Below are 19,442 nucleotides of genomic sequence, written 5' to 3' on the forward strand. Positions count from 1 at the left end.
GTACGCTCATGGAACACTGGATTCTCTGCTATTTGGATAGCTGATTTGCTGTCTGTGAATACTAGTATTGGACTTGCAACTGGACAATGTAGCTCCTTGAGTAAACCAGCTAACCAAACTAACTCTGCAACTAGAGCTGCCAAACTCCTATATTCTGCTTCAGCAGAGCTTCGACTGACAGTCTGTTGTTTTTTCGACTTCCAAGAAATCAATGAATCTCCAAGTCTTACCATGTACCCTGTGACTGATCGCCTTGTATTAGGACATGAAGCCCAATCTGAATCACAATATCCAGTGAGTTTTGAGGGTTCAGTTCCCTTTTTCAGCAAAACTCCAAGTCCTGGAGACCTCTTTATGTATCTCACAACTCTTAGTGCTGCTTCCCAATGTGAAGTTTTAGGATGCTGCATGAATTGACTTAAAACTTGTACACTGAAACAAATATCAGGCCTAGTAATCGTCAAATATAACAGCTTCCCAATTAACCTCTGATAAGGTGTAACATCATCTAGTTCAGGATCATTAGAGTCACCAGTATGTTGATCATATTCTAGACTGGTAAGTTTGTGATTGAATTCTAAAGGAGTGCTCACTGTTTTGGCACCACTCAGACCAACTTCTGAAATAAGTTGCAATGCATACTTTCTTTGATTAAGTAAGAGTCCATCTTTGGATTTCAAAATTTCTATTCCCAAAAAATATCTAAGATTTCCCAAATCTTTCATCTTGAAGTTCTGATTCAAAGTGTCTTTGGCTTCTTGAATCAATTGAGAACTGTTTCCTGTGATCAAAAGATCATCTACATAGACCAAAATTATCACTAGATCACTTCCAACTTTTCTTATGAACAAAGAATGATCATGAGCACTCTGAATGTACCCTGCTGCCAACAGAGCTTCAGTAAACTTGATATTCCATTGTCTAGAGGCCTGTTTTAAACCATACAATGATTTCCTCAGCTTGCACACCTTATTCTCCCTCTGTCTTTGCAAGCCAAGAGGAAGATTCATGTAAATATCTTCATTGAAATCACCTTGTAAAAATGCATTATTAACATCCATTTGAGACAAATCTCAGCCATATAAAGCAGCCAGTGTAAGAACTGTTCTGATTGTAACCATCTTTGCAACTGGAGAAAAAGTCTCATGGTAATCAAGACCTTCCCTTTGTGTGTACCCTTTAGCAACTAAACGAGCTTTGTATCTGTCGACCTCACCATTTGCTTTATACTTGATTTTATACACCCACTTTGATCCAATGGCCTTTTCACCAGGAGGCAACTCTGCAATAGTCCAGGTACCATTATCTTCCAATGCCTGAACTTCTTGATGCATGGCTTCAACCCATAGTTTGTCTTGAGATGCCTCATGGTATGACTGAGGCTCTACTATTACAGAAAATGCATGTAAATAATTCTGATAATCAGTAGAGATGTTGTCATAGCAAACATGATTAGTTATGGTATGAGGGTGAGACTTTTGGGGCACAATGTAGTCTTTGATCCATACAGGTGGTTTGATAGCTCTACTAGTCTTTCTAGGACCAACATTGTCTTGTTGAAGGTCATCTGGATGCACAGGATCATCAACAGGTATAAGTTCAGCTTCTGCAGGTTCCACCAGCATCTCAGCTTCTGTAGGTTCCACCATCATCTCAGCTTCTGCAGGTTCCACCATCATCTCAGCTTCTAGAGGAAGAATAGATGATGTTGGCTGCATAATGGGCTGATTATAGTCATGTGTACCTGCATCATCTATAAATGGTGATAATAAAGGATAAGGTCCCTCATCTGACTTCAGAAGCTTGAAAGGAAACACCTCCTCTCTGAAGACCACATCCCTGCTAATGAACACAGTTCTTGTATCCAAATCATACAGTCTATACCCCTTTTGTATGGAAGAAAAACCCAACAAGACTGATCTCTTTGCTCTAGCCTCAAATTTGTCTCCTCTAGGCAGTGTACTCGCAAAACACAAACATCCAAAAACTTTAATGTGGTCTATACTAGGAGGTTTCCCAAATAACACCTCATAAGGAGACTGTCCATCCAAAACACCAGTAGGTAATCTGTTAAGAAGATAGACTGCTGTTTGTATACAATCACCCCAGAATCTACTAGGCACATGAGATTGCAACTTCAATGCTCGTCCTACCTCCAAAATGTGTCTATGTTTCCTTTCAACCACACCATTTTGTTGTGGGGTATAAGGACAACTACTTTGATGCACAATGCCTAATGAAGAAAACAAAGTATTAACTTGACTATTGAAGAACTCAGTACCATTGTCTGATCTCACAGTCTTTATTGAACAGCCAAATTGATTACAGATCATAGAAAAGAAACTTTTCAATACAACGCCTACTTCTTTCTTGGACTGTAACAAAGAGACCCATGTAAATCTACTGTAGTCATCAACTATAGTCAAGAAGTAATGCTTTCTATCATAGGTGGGATGCTGGTGAGGACCCCAGACATCCATGTGCATAAGCTGAAACAAACTACTGGATTTAGTTATACTAGAAGGAAACTTCAGTCTACATTGCTTGGCCAAAGGACAAATCATGCATTCTTCTTGTATACTAACATCTACTTTATTCTTCAAAATGGAAATGTGCTTCATTACTTTCACAGAGGGATGCCCCAATCTGAGATGCCACAACTTCAAATCTGTCATCCTAGTATTTGTAACTACTGCTCCTGCTACTGAGAGTGCTTCATGCTTGAGAATGTAAAGACCTTCTTCTTCCTTACCAATCCCAATCACCTCCCCAGTATTGAGAGCCTGCATTGTACATAGGTTAGGATAAAAAGACACCACACAATTCAGGTCCTTAGTCAGCTTAGAAACTGACAGCAGATTAAATTTGAATTCTGGCACATGTAGCACATTTTCCAGCTTGTATTTTTCCAAAATCACTGCATTTCCAATGTGATCTATTTGGATTTTACTCCCTGTAGGTACTTGCACTTTATTAGGATTTGACTCTGTTAAGTGTTTGCAATCATGAAGAATCTTATCACAATAAGTAACATGATGTGTAGCCCCAGAATCAATGATCCACTTCAAATTTGCTACATTCACATTATCATGATTAGCATTCATACCTGCAACTGCATTCGCTTTACAACTTCCTGTGGGCTGAGAAACCATCATCTTCAGCACTTGATCATAGTGTTCCTTTGTGAAATAACCACCTGGAAAATGGAAGTGAGAAGAATTACCTCCTCCTGAAGTAGATGAGCCAGCTTCAGCTGTTGATACATGAGCATGAGACATGATATCCTCATCAGTAGACACTCTCCTTTTGCTTTTGAAATCAGTAGGAAAACCTACAATCCTGTAGCAAGTCTCTTTTGTATGACCTTTGTATCCACAGTGTTCACAGATCACACCTGATTTCCTTCCTTGTGAGACATGAGCTTGATTCTTCTTCGACTGAGAAGTATTAGGTGGATACTGAGAATTTTGTGGCTGATTATTGAATCTCGAACCTCTTCCTGCTAGCATAGTCATTGGATCCCTTCCTCCTTCCATCAAACCTAGCTTCCTTTGGCTTTCCTCTTGAATAGCCATTGCATAGGCTTGATTCACACTTGGGACTGGTGAACCAAGCAAAATTGAACTCCTGACTTGAGCATAGCTCTCATTCAATCCTACTAAAAATTGCAATAACCTCTGTTGTCTAATGTGCTCAACATGAGAATTCGACTCCTAACAGTCACATGATGGAGATGGCACCATAACATCTATTTCATCCCATAGATCTCTCATCTTAGAGTAGTATGTAGTCACAGAATCTGTTCCTTGACTCATCATACTGATCTCCTTCCACAAATGAAAAATTCTAGTCAAGTTAGATTTATCAAACCTCTCTTTGAAGTCGCTCCAGATCTTCCTCGCACTCGAAGCATACACAATGCTGGTTAACAGCTCTGGTGCTACTGTTGCACTGATCCACGATAACACAACTGCATCACACCTTTCCCATCTGATTGCCAAATCTCCTTTGTACGTGCTCTTAACACAGGTGCCATCAACAAATCCAAGTTTGTTTTTGACTAGTAGTGCAAGGCGTATTGATCTACTCCACATTCCATAATTCTCTGGACCTGTAAGCTTCATTGGAATTAAGGCAACACCAGGGGTATCAGATGACTGTAGATGCAAAGGATGATTGTGATCAATTTGTGGATCAATTTCTGATGCATCTGAGTTATTCACCATTGTTGCAGTGTTATTCACCATTGTTGAATCTTCAAGCTACTAACAGTGAAACCTATTACTTCTCTACAGACTTTCGATCGCCTGCTTTGATACCATGAAAACTTTTGTAATCTAACTACTCGAACTGAATTGAGAGCCTTCTAGAACAAATTCACATTGTTACCAATGGCAAGTTTTCATTTCAATCAATCAATCTTTTACAGAATAGAACTGAACCTATATAAAGGAATTTCACATCAATTATTCTATATCTAACTCACACATGAATCACATGCCTTTAACAGAATGAATAACAGAAAGTTAACAACCTAACAACTTGACCATTCTATATCTCAATAGTAAGCTATGCAGGGGACAATTTTATGGTTGTCAAGGCTCCTCGTAAATCTTTAGGTGCAATTTCAGCTATAAATACCGGCACTTGATTTATTGTTGTCAAGGTAAATGTCAGAACCAAGAAGTCTGAACACATAACTATAGTTGGATATTTTAATAAAGCAATCGATTAACGTACCACATAAGAGAAAACTCCAAATCCATATCCTGTTGCCAATGTCCAGAGCAAGTGCTCCCTTGAAGAAGTCAAAAAATGATTATCAGTTTATAAGACCTACGAAGCAATTCCTCTGTCACGAATACAAAAGCACAGGTTAAGAATGCCAAAAAATTCCAACAAGATCGATATTCCATTTAGAACGGGAGAATTCTAACCAATGTAGATTCTTGACATCATGTTAGTAGCATTGCCCCTTGCATAGACTATGTTTTAACTAATGATGTTTGAGAAGCTAATTGGTTCCTGCTGAACAAGTCCTAAATGGTTCCTCAACCATCTCAAATTGTATGACTTCAAAACATGACAGCCATCAAGTAAAACGTGACCAACAACACGGTCATAAAACCTCTCCAAGAAAAGTGGAGAAAATCGACAAAACAAAGGTCACCTATATTATTATTATTTCACTTCACAACAATACTAACTAATATGCCATGAATCTTCTACACTAAATTTAAGCCTCTAGAATACCTGATTGTAAGGAACTAGTGATACATGTGCATAGAACTCATCAGAAATCGCATCCAGTTGTAATCAAATACATGGAAATCGCCAGGTAAATGAACAAATATTCAAAATTTGCTACCAACAAACCTACACAAGAAAATATTTTAATCAATCTGTACCAAATTTTCAACAAAATTGACACTAAGAAGAGGAAAACTATGGACGGGTAATTAGAGAGGTGTTCTAAGTGACCTTGAGGTAGGTATACTTACTTTCTTCGGCAACGAAATTATTGGTCCAGCACGCTCAATACATATTGATGACATCGCCGATGGAGTTGTCGATGTATCGGACTTCCAGGCTGGTGATTCCAATGGACACCGACGCCATTGTTTCTTCTCCAACAATCGCTATCCAGGAACCTAAAATGTTAATTAGGGATATTGGAGAGAAGAGGAGAAAATGCCTCTGCCTTAATATTATAAATTGAATTTTAATTTGAGGGTTACCACAGTTAATAACCCCCACAAATTGCTTAGAAATGGCAGGGTTACTTAAACCTCCGTAATTAGATGCAATTTACTGGGTTATATTAACCTCCGTAATAAAACTCCAACAATTAAAGGGTTTTTTGTAGTGAACCCTAACCTTTTTCAAAAAAAATAATCTTTAAACACAATGTTTTTATTAGGTCAAAGGATGAAAAAAAAACTACCAAGTAAAATAACATGAGCTGACATTTGAACACATAGTTGAGGTATGTAACTTCACATTTGACCTAATAGACAATGCACTTTTCCTCATGATCGTTTGATAGAGTATATTAGAATAATGTTAAATATAATGTATTACTTTAGTTATATTTATATTAATTATTCTAACATTAATCATGCATAAATTATTTATTACTCGACTAAGTGCAGTGGGTACGTTGAGCCATTACCAGAGTTTACAAAGGAAATTGGAGAGTCACCAAAGTATAGAGGATTCGTGTTTGAAGAATATCACGAGTTGAGATTCAGAAACAGGAGTCATCCACCAGCTAGACCTGAAGATCTCATACATATAACACACTACTCAATTTCTAATTAGACAAAAAGTCTATGTGATGAAATGTTTTATCTCAATATGAAAAAGAAATATTGCAATAATATGTATTACATCATTTTTAATATGTAATGTTGAATATTTATGTAATAATGTGGTATGAGTAATTGTTAGTAATAAAGAAATAAATAAAGAAGAAAATATCTTGTTTGAACAATTTCACAGAAACGATCTTGTGAGATTTTGGAGTCTCATTATTTATGAAAAATTGAGATATTAGTGAGTGTGATTTATGCTAAGTTTTCTTTTTTCAAAATGATATTGGAATTCAATTAATGTACTGCATTGAATATTGTGTTTTTATTAGAAATCACTTTTAACATAAAGATACCTGGAATATGAATTGTAATCAGTCAAAATGTAGCTAAAAATACCTAATATCAAACTAATATTAGCTATTCCTGAAATTTCCTGTATTATTTTTTCTATCTTAATTTATATGATTCATTTTTCTTTTTAGTTCCTGCAAAAAGAAAATGACACATTCCTATATTTAATAAAAAAACTAACTTTAAAATATACATTTTATTTTTAATAAAATAATTTATAATTACATAAATAACTATTACTTATTTTAAATTTTAAATAAAATTATCTTTTAAATTTCATATCAAATCAAACTGTATCATCATATAAAATTGAATGTAAGGGATTATATTATATGCTTATATGAGCACTCAATTGGAAAATTACTTTTGCTCTTGAGTTTTCTTTAAGTAGGATAGGAGCGTTCTCAATCTTTGTTTTTAATAAAGAGCAACTTTCACATATAACAAATACAAAATTCATATTTGTATGCTATAGCAAAGTTTGCATAATTGCGCTCCATAGCAAACATGCTATGACTAGGCTATTTCGCTATACATATATACAAAAGAAGTAATTGTATAATTCGCTGGCTCCGCTTCAAATTTGTATAATTTCGTTGGCAGGCCATTTGTATGAATTGTTGTCAGCCTCTCATTTGTACAAATCGTTGAGAGTCTCTCAATTTAATTTTATGTGTTTGTATATTTGTATAAAATTTGAATTTGTATACAATTGAATCGAAATAAAACGTTTATATATCAAATATCGTTCTCTCACTCGCTTTATATAAACATAAATTATACATTGTATTTTGTATAATCTGTGTTTGTATAAAGCGAGAAAGAGAGAAAGGCAAAAGAGAACTGGACAGGGGAATATTTGTATTGTATAATTATAAGTGTATAGGATGAAGATATATGTATTTGCATGTGTATATACAATTTTCTCTCGCTTTATACAACAGAACATAATTTATACATTTCTGTTTGTATAAAGCGAGAGAGGCGAGTGACAGAGAGAGCGAGCGAGAGAGGGAAAGTGGCGAGCGAGAGTTTGAGGGAGAGAGGCGACTAGCAAACAGTTTGCTACAGGGCACAATTAAATCAAAGTGTGGTTATACCATTTAATTTGAATTAACAGTTTGTCATTATGTTCAATTTTCCCTTTAATAAATGGGCATCTTTGTCCCACTTTTAAATTAAGAAAATAAAAATAAAAATCTTCGTGTCTACTTTTCCTTATTCTGATAACGTGTTTTTTATTCTCCAAATAACTAAATATTAAAAAAATGCGTCAAACATATTTTGGTTTTATTATTAATTATTACCATCACCCATAGGCCATAACCATGTGTGACAATCATTCTTTCCTTAGTCATGCAACCAAAAATAAAAATTTCGTCTCATCATCAAGCTAACTAAGTTAACATTGTAAAATAAAGAAGCTCTCAAATGTTACTCTCTCAATGTATATGGAGAAATTTAAAATACAAGAAAATTAAAATATTTATTTTAATTATGAATTAATGTATAGATTTTTAAAAATAAAAATTGATATATTTAAATACACGGAAACACTATAAGTCAACAGATGTAATGGTTCAAAATATTTAAAAACAATTGAGAAAATTACAATTAAAAAACTATTTAATTACCTGAATAGTTATAACACCTTCATATAAGTTAAAATGAATTGGCAGAGTATTCGTGGAAAAAAAATGATGTGATGAGTAGGGTTGTTCAATACCGAATCGAAACTGATAATTCGAACAGAAAAAAAGTTATTGGTTTATCAGTAATGGGTTATTGGTTTAGCGGTTTTGATAACGGTCTTGATTTATTTTGTTATCGGATTATCAATTCCTAACGGTTTGAGGTTTTTTCTTAACGGGTTAACCGATAACCCGATAGTAAATTAAATAATTATATTTATACCATTTTGTATATAAAGTCCTTGACGTTGAGTTTGGTTTCTACTTTTATTTCTAGTTGTCTCAAACTCTTGGTTACTCTACAATGTAAAAGTGTTTGCTTTTGAGCAAGATGTAACTTGTGAACTCATGTGCATGGTTTATTTGGTTTGTCACCTTGTTTCCATGTGATTTTCAATATATTTTTTTGTGTCAAATCTTAACGGTTAAACTGATAACCGAACTGATAACGATCAACAACTGATAAACCAATAATTGATAAGCCAATGTCTTAGGGGTTCTATAACGGTTTAGTATCTCTACAAACCCATAACGAATAAGTCAAACCGATGAACTTCAAAATCAAACCGAACCGACCGATACACAGCCCAAGGGGCTAAAGAGTTATTCAGACCTTAATTATTATCCAAAGTGTAATTAAAGTTCCAACTAATAATTTGTTTAATGAACATAAAGGTCCCCCTCCTTTTTCCGCAACCAACATCTGTATTTTTTTCAAAATAATTTATTCAGTAATACTGAAGTCAGTTAGAAGACAAACATCATGGAGAGTTGCTGAAAATAAACAACTACATAAGTAGGTGGTAGTTGGTTTACTTTTGAGAAATAACAAATCTATCATCACTACTATATAGTAGGAGTAGCAACTAGCAATCAGCATCATCTAAAATATAAATTAATTAATTGGGTTCCACTATTAATTAAGTGATCATCTGGTTAGTTTACTGATCACGCCTATCAAACTTTTCTAATAGACTTGTTCAAGTTTTTATCTAATGATTCTTGTCCTCAATGATTTGTGGAGACCCTTTAACTAATAAGTATATATTTGTCTTGTAAGATAAAATGTTAGGACGTTACGTTATTGGATCATTTTTTTGGATTACTACAAAAGCATAAAATTCTTAAACTATAGCATATGACAAGTCTTGATAGAGCTAGCAATCCAGAAACTGAATATTTATATGGGGCAGATCAACAATTGACTTCTCCTTAAAACTATGTTTTTTTGTTTTGTTTTATAAAGAGGTTGAGAACAACATTGTGAGTCAAGATAATTAAGGAAAACACCATGGCTAGTTTTGATATTCCAACTATTGAAGTTTCTCCATTTTTTAGATTAGAGGAAAATATTGAAGAAGGGAAAAAGAAGGTTATTGTGCAAATTAGAGAAGCTTGTGTTAACTATGGTTTCTTCCAAATTGTGAATCACGGAATTCCTTTGGAGTTGTTGAGCGGATATGTATAAGACTTTCAGAAAACCTCGCGGTACCTTTTTATAACTATCTTAAAAGCACAAAGAATTCATCTGGGACTTATGAGCATTTGCTGTTTCGTTTTCCATTCAATGTCTTCCCCAATTTCAAGTAATATTTTATTCTATTCTCTCTCAATTGCATCTCAAATTAACTGTTTCTAGTTTAGGCGATCCTTTGTTATGGTGTTTCCAATAAGAAGTAGTACGAAATTTTAATTCTTTAGAAAATTTGCAAGAATGTTCTCTGTTTGATATTCTTAGGCAAGTATTGGAGGCGATTGTTTCTCATTTCACAAAATTAGAAGTTGTGTTGGAAGGAATCATAAATGAGTGTCTTGGCCTCCCTCCTGACTTCCTACCAAACTATAGAAATGATCGTTCTCGGGATTCATTGCTCGGTCTCCACTACTTTCCAGCGATAGAAGATGATGACAACACGGCAAAAACTGCACATGAAGATCCTGGCTGCTTCACTATTCTCTACCAGGATGAAGTTAGAGGCCTTGAGGTGCACAAAGATGACCAATGGATTCCCATAGCGCCTTCCAAAGACAAACTTATTGTTAACATCGGTGATGTGATTCAGGTATTCATAATTCGAATGTTGGTAAATTTTACAGTTGCCATTTCCCAAAATTTAAAAACTTTTATGTTTGTTGATATAAAAAAGGTGCTAAGCAACAATAAATTCAAGAGTACAACTCACAGAGTGGTGAGACCAAGTGAAACAAACCGTTACTCGTACTCTTTCTTCTATAATGTGCATGGAGACAAGTGGGTTGAGCCATTACCACAATTTACAAAGGAAATTGGAGAGTCGCCCAAGTACAGAGGATTCCTGTTTGAAGAATATCATCAGTTGAGATTCAGAAACAGGAGTCATCCATCAGCTAGACCTGAAGATCTCATCCATATAACACACTACTCAATTTCTAATTAGAGGACAAGTTTTATCTAATGAAAAGTTCTCTCTATATGGAAAGAAACATACCAATACCAATAATATGTATGTTGAATATGTATCGTGACCATCTCAATTAAAATTTTAAATTGTTAGGCAGCACATGACTGTTATTTCTTAATTATGTTTAACACGTCTTTTCAATTTATATCTATCTGTGTTACAGCTGTTTGACGTTACTAATTTAAAATACTCAAATTGCAGATACTGCGATCTTGTTTCTTTCTTTTCCGAATAACGTCAAGTACTACTCCTTCATATTGTTTACTCTAGTTTGTCCCTTTCCATGGTTCTGCAAAGGGAGTTAAATTATTTGATATGATTAATATTTAACCATACTTATGTGTAATCTTGTGCTAATAAGATTTAGGTATAATACATAAACATGACCCTTGACTTGACGTCAGCGAACAACTATGACCTTTAACTTTGGATGTGCACAAGTAGACACTTAAACTTCTATAAAATTGAACAAATAAACACATTCGTCCTACATGGCAATTTTGTGTTCAACGTGACGGCCTACGTGTATTATGTCACGTAGGACACATGTGTCTACTTGTTCTATTTTGTACAAGTTTAAGTGTCTATTTGTGCACACTCAAAGTTGGAGGGCATAGTTGTCCGTTGAAGCCAAGTTAAGGTCATGTTTATGTATTATACCTAAATCTTATTAGCACAAGATTACACATAAGTATGGTTAAATATTAATCATATCAAATAATTTAACTCCCTTTGCAGAACCATGGAAAGGGACAAACTAGAGTAAACAATATGAAGGAGTAGTACTTGACGTTATTCGGAAAAGAAAGAAACAAGATCGCAGTATCTGCAATTTGAGTATTTTAAATTAGTAACTCAAACAGCTGTAACACAGATAGATATAAATTTTTTATTTTTTATTTTTTATTTTCAGCAGCCAACTTTGACTATTTTTATTTTTTTTTATTTTTTTTTGTCATGTGCTGCCTAACAATTTAAATTTTTAATTGAGATGGTCACGATACATATTCAACATACATATTATTGCTATGTTTCTTTCCATATAGAGAGAACTTTTCATTAGATAAGGGTCATATTTATGTATTATGCCTAAGATTTATCTTAGCCATCTCACAAAACCAAATTATTGATTGATTTTTATCAACATCTTGGTTGCACGAGTACTATTGCAAGTTCACATGGTTATTTTTTAAGTCAATCCAAACGGACTCTAAATCATCTATTGTATAAGTAAACAGACACCATAAATGAACATATAATCTATTAAAACTTAATAAATAATTATTCTATAATAAATATTATATCCAAACGCATGGTTAATAGTATATATCTCAACACCTCTGATCTAGTGTACTTTGCCCCTGTTCAGTGGTTCGTTGACACCGTTATTTAATTTTAGCCATCCTATGTGGCAATTCACATCCTACATGGCGTCCTATATGTGTAATATGTCACATAGGATGCACGTGTATTCTTGTTTAATTTTTTAATTAGTTTAAGTGTTTACCTGTGTACATTCAAAGTTGGACAGTTATCAACCGAAGCCAAATTAAAAGACACATTTGTGTATTATGCCTTTTAAATTTATGTCAGAGTTTTCCAGAAATTCAAGTATTATTTATATGGCCATATGGGGCAGAACAGAAATGATTAAGGCTCAATTAATTTTAAATTCTGCTTAACTATTTTATTTGAGTGAATAATTGATATTTGTCTATTGAGAGTGGAGAAAATTAAGGAAGACATCATGGCTAGTTTTGACATTCCAACAATTGATGTTTCTCCATTTTTTAGTTCAGAGGAAAATGAAGAAGGGAAAAAGAAGGCTACTGAGCAAATGAAAGAAGCTTGTGTTAACTATGGTTTTTTCCAGATTGCGAATCACGAAATTCCTTTGGAGTTGTTGAGCAGAACGATGGATATGTATAAGACTTTCTTTGCTTCTTCAGATGAAGAAAAATTGTTGGTACCTAATAATTATGTCAAAAGCACACAGAATCCAGCTGAGACTTATGAGCACTTTGTGTTTCGTCTTTCATCCTCTGTCGTCAATGTCTGCCCCAAAAATCCACCTCATTTCAAGTAATTCTTTATTTTATTTACGCTCTATTGTATCTGAAATTGCAGTTGTTTGTGACATAAATATGTTTTGCCTTAGGGAATTATTGGAGGAGATGGCTTCGCATTTCAAAAAATTAGGAGTTGTGTTGGAAGGAATGATAAGTGAGTGTCTGGGGCTCCCTCCTAACTTCCTAACAAACTATAAAAATGATGAGTCTCGGGATATCTTGATCGGCCTCCACTACTTTCCAGCTACAGAAAACGACAACACGGGAAAACAGGCACACGAAGATCCTGGCTGCTTCACCGTTGTCTACCAGGATGAAATCGGTGGCCTTGAGGTGCACAAAAATGGGCACTGGATTCCCATAGCGCCTTCCAAAGACAAACTAGTTGTTAACATTGGTGATGTTATTCAGGTAATTATTGTTCTGCTCCGCTGCTCACAGTTATCATCCAAAAATTTGAAGAATCTTTTTTTTTTTCATGTCGAAAGGTGCTAAGCAACAATAGATTCAAGAGTGCAACTCACAGAGTGATCAGACCAAGAGATGCAAACCGTTTCTCGTGCACTTTCTTCTATAACGTGCAAGGAGACAAGTGGGTTGAACCATTACCTCAGTTCACCAAGGAAATTGGAGAGTCGCCCAAGTACAGAGGATTCCTCTTCGGAGAATATATGCAGTTGAGAATCAAAAACGTCACTCATCCACCAGCGAAACCTGAAGATCTCATCCATATAACACACTACTCAATTTCTAATTAGAGAAGACGTCTATGTAGTGAAAGTTTATCTATATTATGGAAATAAGATGTATTACATCACTCCTAATATATATGTTGAAGTGTACGATTATCTCAATTAAAAATTTAAATTGTTAGAGGGCACACAGTTATTTTCTTAAGTATGTTAAAGTTTGAAGAAATTACTATATTAATAAATAAAATAATTTTACATCGAGATTAATTGGAAGCCTTCAATGGGTCCGCCCCAGACCATACTTATCCTTGTGTGTAATTTTGTACCAATAGATTCATCTTAGTCATCTCACAAAACAAAATTATTGATTGATTTTTTTCAACATCTTGGTTGCACAAGTACTGTTGCAGGTTCACATGGCTAATTCAGCTATACCACCAATAGTTGGTGTCTCCCCTCTCTTTCTAAGGACCCGTTTGGCCCCAAAAATATTTAGGAAAAATTGAAGAAAATTTGGGGAGTGGTATTTGATCATATAACTTGACAAATATATTTGCCAAGTTTTCAAATACTAGAAAAAACTAGTATTTTGATCAAGTTTTAATATTTGGAATTTTAAAAATTCAAAAATTATCCTAAACTTTTATATTTTATAAAAATACTTATTATTTATTAATTCCAACTAATAATTGGTACGACCTCCTCCGAAAAAGTTTGAGTTCTAATTTGAGTGATAAAATTGAGAAAAAAAGAATAATTTGTGTTTAATGGATTATAATTATAACTGAATTAGTGAAAAATTGAGTATACAATTAATGTATTGTCTTGCCTTGCCTATATTGTTATTTTGTTATTGTTGATTGCTATCAATTATATTGTTTTTTTAATGGGACATATTCATTATAAAATGATAATATAAACTTGTGGGTATTTTTGATAATTTTTAGAACTTATGGGTTAAATAATATTTTTTGAAATCGTCAAATATTTTTGGGAAAATTTGGAGCCAAACACATGGTGAAACTTCACCAAGAACTTCACCCAAATATAATTTACCAAGAATATTTTAGTTTTGTACAATTCAGAATTTGTATAATATAATTTGTATAACTTTTGTATAATATAATTTGTATAACTTTTTACATTTCAGATGTTTATAATTGTTTAAATTCGTTATTACAAGTTTATACAAAAATAACTAAATTATACAAATATACTCGCGAATTATACAAATGAGGCAGCTTAAATTGTAGCTACAACCCATAAATATGCAAATTATAGCTATGGAACATAATTAAATTTATTATAATGACTATTTGCAAAAGTTATTCTAGAAACTGAATAGGAATAGATTGTAATTTCATATTAAAACTACGTGATTTCTAAAATTTATACTATTTATATTGGCAGAAATCAATAGTTGACTTCATTTTTGTTTATAGAGAGGTTGAGAAATCATTGAGAGTCAAGAGAATTAAGGAAATTAACATGGCTAGTTTTGATATTCCAACAATTGATGTTTCTCCATTTATAATATCAGAGGAAAATGAAGAAGGGAAAAAGAAGGCTATTGAGCAAATGAGAGAAGCTTGTGTTAACTATGGTTTCTTCCAAATTGCGAATCACGGAATTCCTTTGGAGTTGTTGAGCAGAATCATGGATATGTACAAGACTTTCTTTGCTTCTTCAGATGATGAAAAACTATCGGTACCTTCTGATAACTATTTCAAAAGCACAAAGAAATCAGCTGGGACTTATGAGCAGCTATACTGTTTCATCTTTCATCCTCTGGCTTCAATATCTGCCCCGAAAATCCACCTCATTTCAAGTAATATTTTACTAATTTATTTCCTCTATTGCCCTATTCTCTTTTGATTGCAAACTGTTTCTAGTTTAAGCGATTCCCTGTTATGGTGATTTCACTTAAATGGTAAGGTAGGAATGTTGTTTGTTAAATAAATATGTTTTGATATTCTTAGGCAAGTATTGGAGGAGATGGCTTCGCATTTCACAAATTTAGGATTTGTATTGGGGAGAATCATAAGTGAGTGTCTGGGCCTCCCTCCTAACTTCCTAGCAAACTACAGAAATGATCAGGCTAGGGATTTCTTGCTCGGCATCCACTACAGTCCAGCGACAGAAGCTGAGAACTAGGAAAATCCGCACACAAAGATCCTGGCTGCATCACCATTCTCTACCAGGCTGAAGTTGGAGGTCTTCAGGTGCATAAAGATGAACAGTGGATTCCCATAGCGCCTTCCAAAAACAAACTAGTAGTTAATATTGGTGATGTCATTCAGGTAATTATAGTTTGGTTATTCCTGATTTATTTCACAGTTATCATTATCCCAATTTTTTCGAGGAGTCAACATTTTTATTTTGTGTTTGACATATTAAAAAGGTGCTAAGCAACAATAAATTCAAGAGTGCAACGCACAGGGTGATCAGACCAAGAGAATCAAACCGTTACTCGTGTGCTTTCTTCTATAACGTGCAAGGAGACCAGTGGGTTGAGCCATTACCACAATGCACCAAGGAAATTGGAGAATCGCCCAAGTACAGAGGATTCCTCTTTAAAGAATATGTGCAGTTGAGACAGAGAGACGAGACTCATCCACCAGCTAGACCTGAAGATCAATTCAATATAACCCACTACTCAATTTTCTAATTAGAGGACAAGTCTATATGGAAAGAAACATAGCATTAATATGTATGTCAAAGTGTGTGATTATCTCATTTAAACTGTTACCGGGGACACAATTATTTTCTTAATTATGTTAACACGTCTTAAGTCTGATTCTTTGAAGAGGAATCCTCAATGCACTGTTTGTTGTTACTGATTTAAATAATCAAATTGCAGACTTGTTTGTTTCTTCCTTTTTTCTTTTCTGAATAATGTCAAGTACTCCTTTCATATTGTTTACTCTAGTTTTAGACACCAATGCATATTACCTAATAACATTAAAAATAAGAAAACAAAAGGCTATTAATTTGCCGATCGACATCTTTCATCAGGTGGGCAGGCACATTATGATTTTTTATTGGTTTTGGAATTTTGGATCAGAGTTTGCTGATCTGTTGTATTTTGATAATTGGTTTCTGTGGACCTTGATTCGATAAGATATGCTTACTGGCTTTTGAATTTTTTAAATTTTTTGGCTTTTGGAATTTTGGATCAAGACATGAACAGACAAATAGGCAATAGAAAATGACATTCAGCGACCAAAAAAAACAAAAAGAACACATGTCATAAATCAAAATTAATGGTTGAGATTTAATCACCTGAATCTCTTGTCCAAATAAGAACTTGGAGAAATGAAGAGATGCCAAATTTAACTAACTTCAACACCAGAAAATGCTTATAAAATAAACTCAAAAGAACATCCAAATATAAGACGAAGAACGACATTGAAGAGAAAATTAAGGAAAACATCAATATGGCAAGTTTTGATATTCCAACAATTGATGTTTCTCCATTTTTTAAATCAGAGGAAAATGAAGAAGGGAAAAAGAAGGCTATGGAGCAAATTAAAGAAGCTTGCGTTAACTATGGTTTCTTTCAGATTGTGAATCACGGAATTCCTTCAGACTTGTTGAGTAGAACCATCGATATGTATAAGACTTTCTTTGCCTGTTCGGATGAAGAAAAACTGTCGGTACCTGATAATTATTTAAAAAGCACACCGAATTCAGCTGATACTTTTGAGCACTTGTGGTTTCGTTTTCCGTTCTCTGGCTTCAATAACTGCCGCAGCATTACACCTTATTTCAAGTAATATTTCCGCTATATTCTCTCTCAAATTAACTGCTGATCCTCTGTTATGGTGTTTCCAATAAGAACTAACATTTTAATTTGCATGTGATATTCTTAGGCAAGTATTGGAGGAGATGGTTTCCCATTTCACAAAAGTAGGAGTTGTGTTGGAAGGAATCATAAGTGAGTGTCTTGGACTCCCTCCTGACTTCCTATCAAACTACAGAAATGATCGTTCTCGGGACTCATTGATGGGCCTCCACTACTTTCCAGCGACAGAAGATGACAACACAGGAAAACCTGCACATGAAGATCCTGGCTGCTTCACTATTCTCTACCAGGATGAAATCGGAGGCCTTCAGGTGCACAAAGATGACCAGTGGATATCCATAGCGCCTTCCAAAAACAAACTAGTTGTTAACATTGGTGATGTCATTCAGGTATTTATAACTCCACTCTTGGTTATAGATTTCACATTTACCATTATCCCAAAATTTTAACTTCTTATGTTGTTGACATATAAAAAGGTGCTAAGCAACAATAAATTCAAGAGTGCAACTCACAAAGTGGTGAGACCAAGTGAAACAAACCGTTACTCGTACGTGTTCTTCTATAATGTGCATGGAGACAAGTGGGTTGAGCCATTACCACAATTTACAAAGGAAATTGGAGAGTCGCCCAAGTACAGAGGATTCCTGTTTGAAGAATATCATCAGTTGAGATTCAGAAACAGGAGTCATCCACCAGCTAGACCTGAAGATCTCATCCATATAACACACTACTCAATTTCTAATTAGAGGACAAGTTTTATCTAATGAAAAGTTCTCTCTATATGGAAAGAAACATACCAATAATATGTATTACGTCACTCCTAATATGTATGTCGAAGTGTGTGACCACCTCATTTATAATTTAAATGAGCACATGACATTTATTTTCTAAATTATGTTAAACACGTCTTTCACCGTACAAGTCTGATTCATTGAAGAGGAATCTTCAATTTATATCTATGTGTCTTGCTGCTGCTTGTTGTTACTGATTCAAAACTGCAGATCTTGTTTCTCTCTTTGCTTTTTTCTTTTCCGAATAACGTCAAGTACTACTCCGTCATATTGTTTACTTTTGTTGACAATGCATCTGTTTTATAAAATCTAACTCCCTATTAAAGCTATATGGAATCCAGATTATTGAGATTTTCTTCTGAACAAATCCTTGATACTGCTAAAAAAATACTTCAGATCGACAAGTGAGAAAGAGTACTAATTTAGATTAATCTGTAAATTATAATAGTAAAATGAGGTGAAATCACGTGAAGTTGATAAATTGAAGGATCCATGTGACGTGGTTACGTCCCTTTTTCTATGGGGAGTTAAATTATTTGAGTTAATTAATATGTAACTATACTTATCCTTTTTAATAATGGAAATCAATTTTTTGTGTGTAATCTTGTACTAATAAGATTTGTCTTAGCAATATTGAATGTTGTAAGTAATAAGGTTCTTTAAAAGTCAACATGGATAATTCACTGATGCCAATAATTGATCTCTCCCCGTTCTTTCTAGGAGATGATGATGGCGAGAGAAAGACAAGCCAAGAAAATAACATTTTAATCACACCAAATAATGAAGGAATCCATTGTGTAAGAATGACTTATTTTTTGGGGTTAAACAAGGATTTCAATAGATTAAAGGAGAAAGAAAAAACATAAGTTCATTACAGGGGTTGAGGGGCATTCCCCACAGGAAAAGTATTGGCCGTTAGTATTGCCGTTTTAGTATAAAATTGTTCTAACAAAAAAAGTTCTCAATATGTCTGCTTGTAACGTTACTAAGGCGCACACAGGGGAACTTCAAAAATAATAATGGGGTCCCCAAAGCTTCATCCCTAACCTAAGAAGACTTTCAAGATGAATAGCATTAAAGAGCCTTTTTTTAGGTAAGAATTTAATTTTGGGAGAAATATAAAGAAAGGAGAAGCATAATGGTTTTTTAAAATTTTTGTTTATTAACTATGGGGTTTATGTTTATAAGATGACATAAAAAATAATTTATTTTGTCATGTCAAATTTATGTTAATAATATTCAATGACGATTGATATCTACTTAAGATAGAGAGTCCCACTATGCCCAA

General features: G+C 34.0%; 3 protein-coding genes and 1 pseudogene across 3 annotated transcripts; all 4 read left to right on the forward strand.

Moving 5' to 3' along the window:
* Positions 1-9,647: 9,647 nt before the first annotated feature.
* LOC107058291 (1-aminocyclopropane-1-carboxylate oxidase-like) lies at positions 9,648-18,322 on the forward strand. Its single transcript, XM_015303817.1, has 4 exons — positions 9,648-9,765; positions 10,058-10,419; positions 10,504-10,820; positions 18,157-18,322. The coding sequence occupies exons 1-3, from the start codon at positions 9,648-9,650 to the stop codon at positions 10,771-10,773; spliced, it is 750 nt and encodes a 249-aa protein (XP_015159303.1). The 3' UTR covers positions 10,774-10,820; positions 18,157-18,322.
* On the forward strand, positions 12,465-13,644 carry LOC102604823 (1-aminocyclopropane-1-carboxylate oxidase 5-like). Its single transcript, XM_006364167.2, has 3 exons — positions 12,465-12,879; positions 12,956-13,277; positions 13,355-13,644. Exons 1-3 carry the CDS (start codon positions 12,545-12,547, stop codon positions 13,622-13,624), a joined length of 927 nt encoding a protein of 308 aa, XP_006364229.1. The 5' UTR covers positions 12,465-12,544; the 3' UTR covers positions 13,625-13,644.
* Positions 15,046-16,334, forward strand: LOC107058295 (1-aminocyclopropane-1-carboxylate oxidase 5-like; annotated as a pseudogene).
* LOC102589195 (1-aminocyclopropane-1-carboxylate oxidase 5-like) lies at positions 16,836-18,307 on the forward strand. Its single transcript, XM_006364122.2, has 3 exons — positions 16,836-17,330; positions 17,431-17,752; positions 17,840-18,307. The coding sequence occupies exons 1-3, from the start codon at positions 16,996-16,998 to the stop codon at positions 18,107-18,109; spliced, it is 927 nt and encodes a 308-aa protein (XP_006364184.1). The 5' UTR covers positions 16,836-16,995; the 3' UTR covers positions 18,110-18,307.
* Positions 18,323-19,442: the final 1,120 nt, after the last annotated feature.

Source organism: Solanum tuberosum, unplaced genomic scaffold (assembly GCF_000226075.1).
Source record: "Solanum tuberosum cultivar DM 1-3 516 R44 unplaced genomic scaffold, SolTub_3.0 scf00482, whole genome shotgun sequence".
Taxonomy (NCBI): domain Eukaryota; kingdom Viridiplantae; phylum Streptophyta; class Magnoliopsida; order Solanales; family Solanaceae; genus Solanum; species Solanum tuberosum.

What these genes read in the sequence shown, in the direction of transcription:
- LOC107058291 (XM_015303817.1), top strand. Translation starts at nt 9,648, where the DNA reads ATGGCTAGTTTTGATATTCCAACTATTGAAGTTTCTCCATTTTTTAGA. An exon ending in AGAAGCTTGTGTTAACTATG is followed by an intron (nt 9,766 to 10,057) that starts GTTTCTTCCAAA and finishes TTAATTCTTTAG; the next exon opens with AAAATTTGCAAGAATGTTCT. An exon ending in ACATCGGTGATGTGATTCAG is followed by an intron (nt 10,420 to 10,503) that starts GTATTCATAATT and finishes GATATAAAAAAG; the next exon opens with GTGCTAAGCAACAATAAATT.
- LOC102604823 (XM_006364167.2), top strand. Translation starts at nt 12,545, where the DNA reads ATGGCTAGTTTTGACATTCCAACAATTGATGTTTCTCCATTTTTTAGT. An exon ending in AAAAATCCACCTCATTTCAA is followed by an intron (nt 12,880 to 12,955) that starts GTAATTCTTTAT and finishes GTTTTGCCTTAG; the next exon opens with GGAATTATTGGAGGAGATGG. An exon ending in ACATTGGTGATGTTATTCAG is followed by an intron (nt 13,278 to 13,354) that starts GTAATTATTGTT and finishes TCATGTCGAAAG; the next exon opens with GTGCTAAGCAACAATAGATT.
- LOC102589195 (XM_006364122.2), top strand. Translation starts at nt 16,996, where the DNA reads ATGGCAAGTTTTGATATTCCAACAATTGATGTTTCTCCATTTTTTAAA. An exon ending in AGCATTACACCTTATTTCAA is followed by an intron (nt 17,331 to 17,430) that starts GTAATATTTCCG and finishes TGATATTCTTAG; the next exon opens with GCAAGTATTGGAGGAGATGG. An exon ending in ACATTGGTGATGTCATTCAG is followed by an intron (nt 17,753 to 17,839) that starts GTATTTATAACT and finishes ACATATAAAAAG; the next exon opens with GTGCTAAGCAACAATAAATT.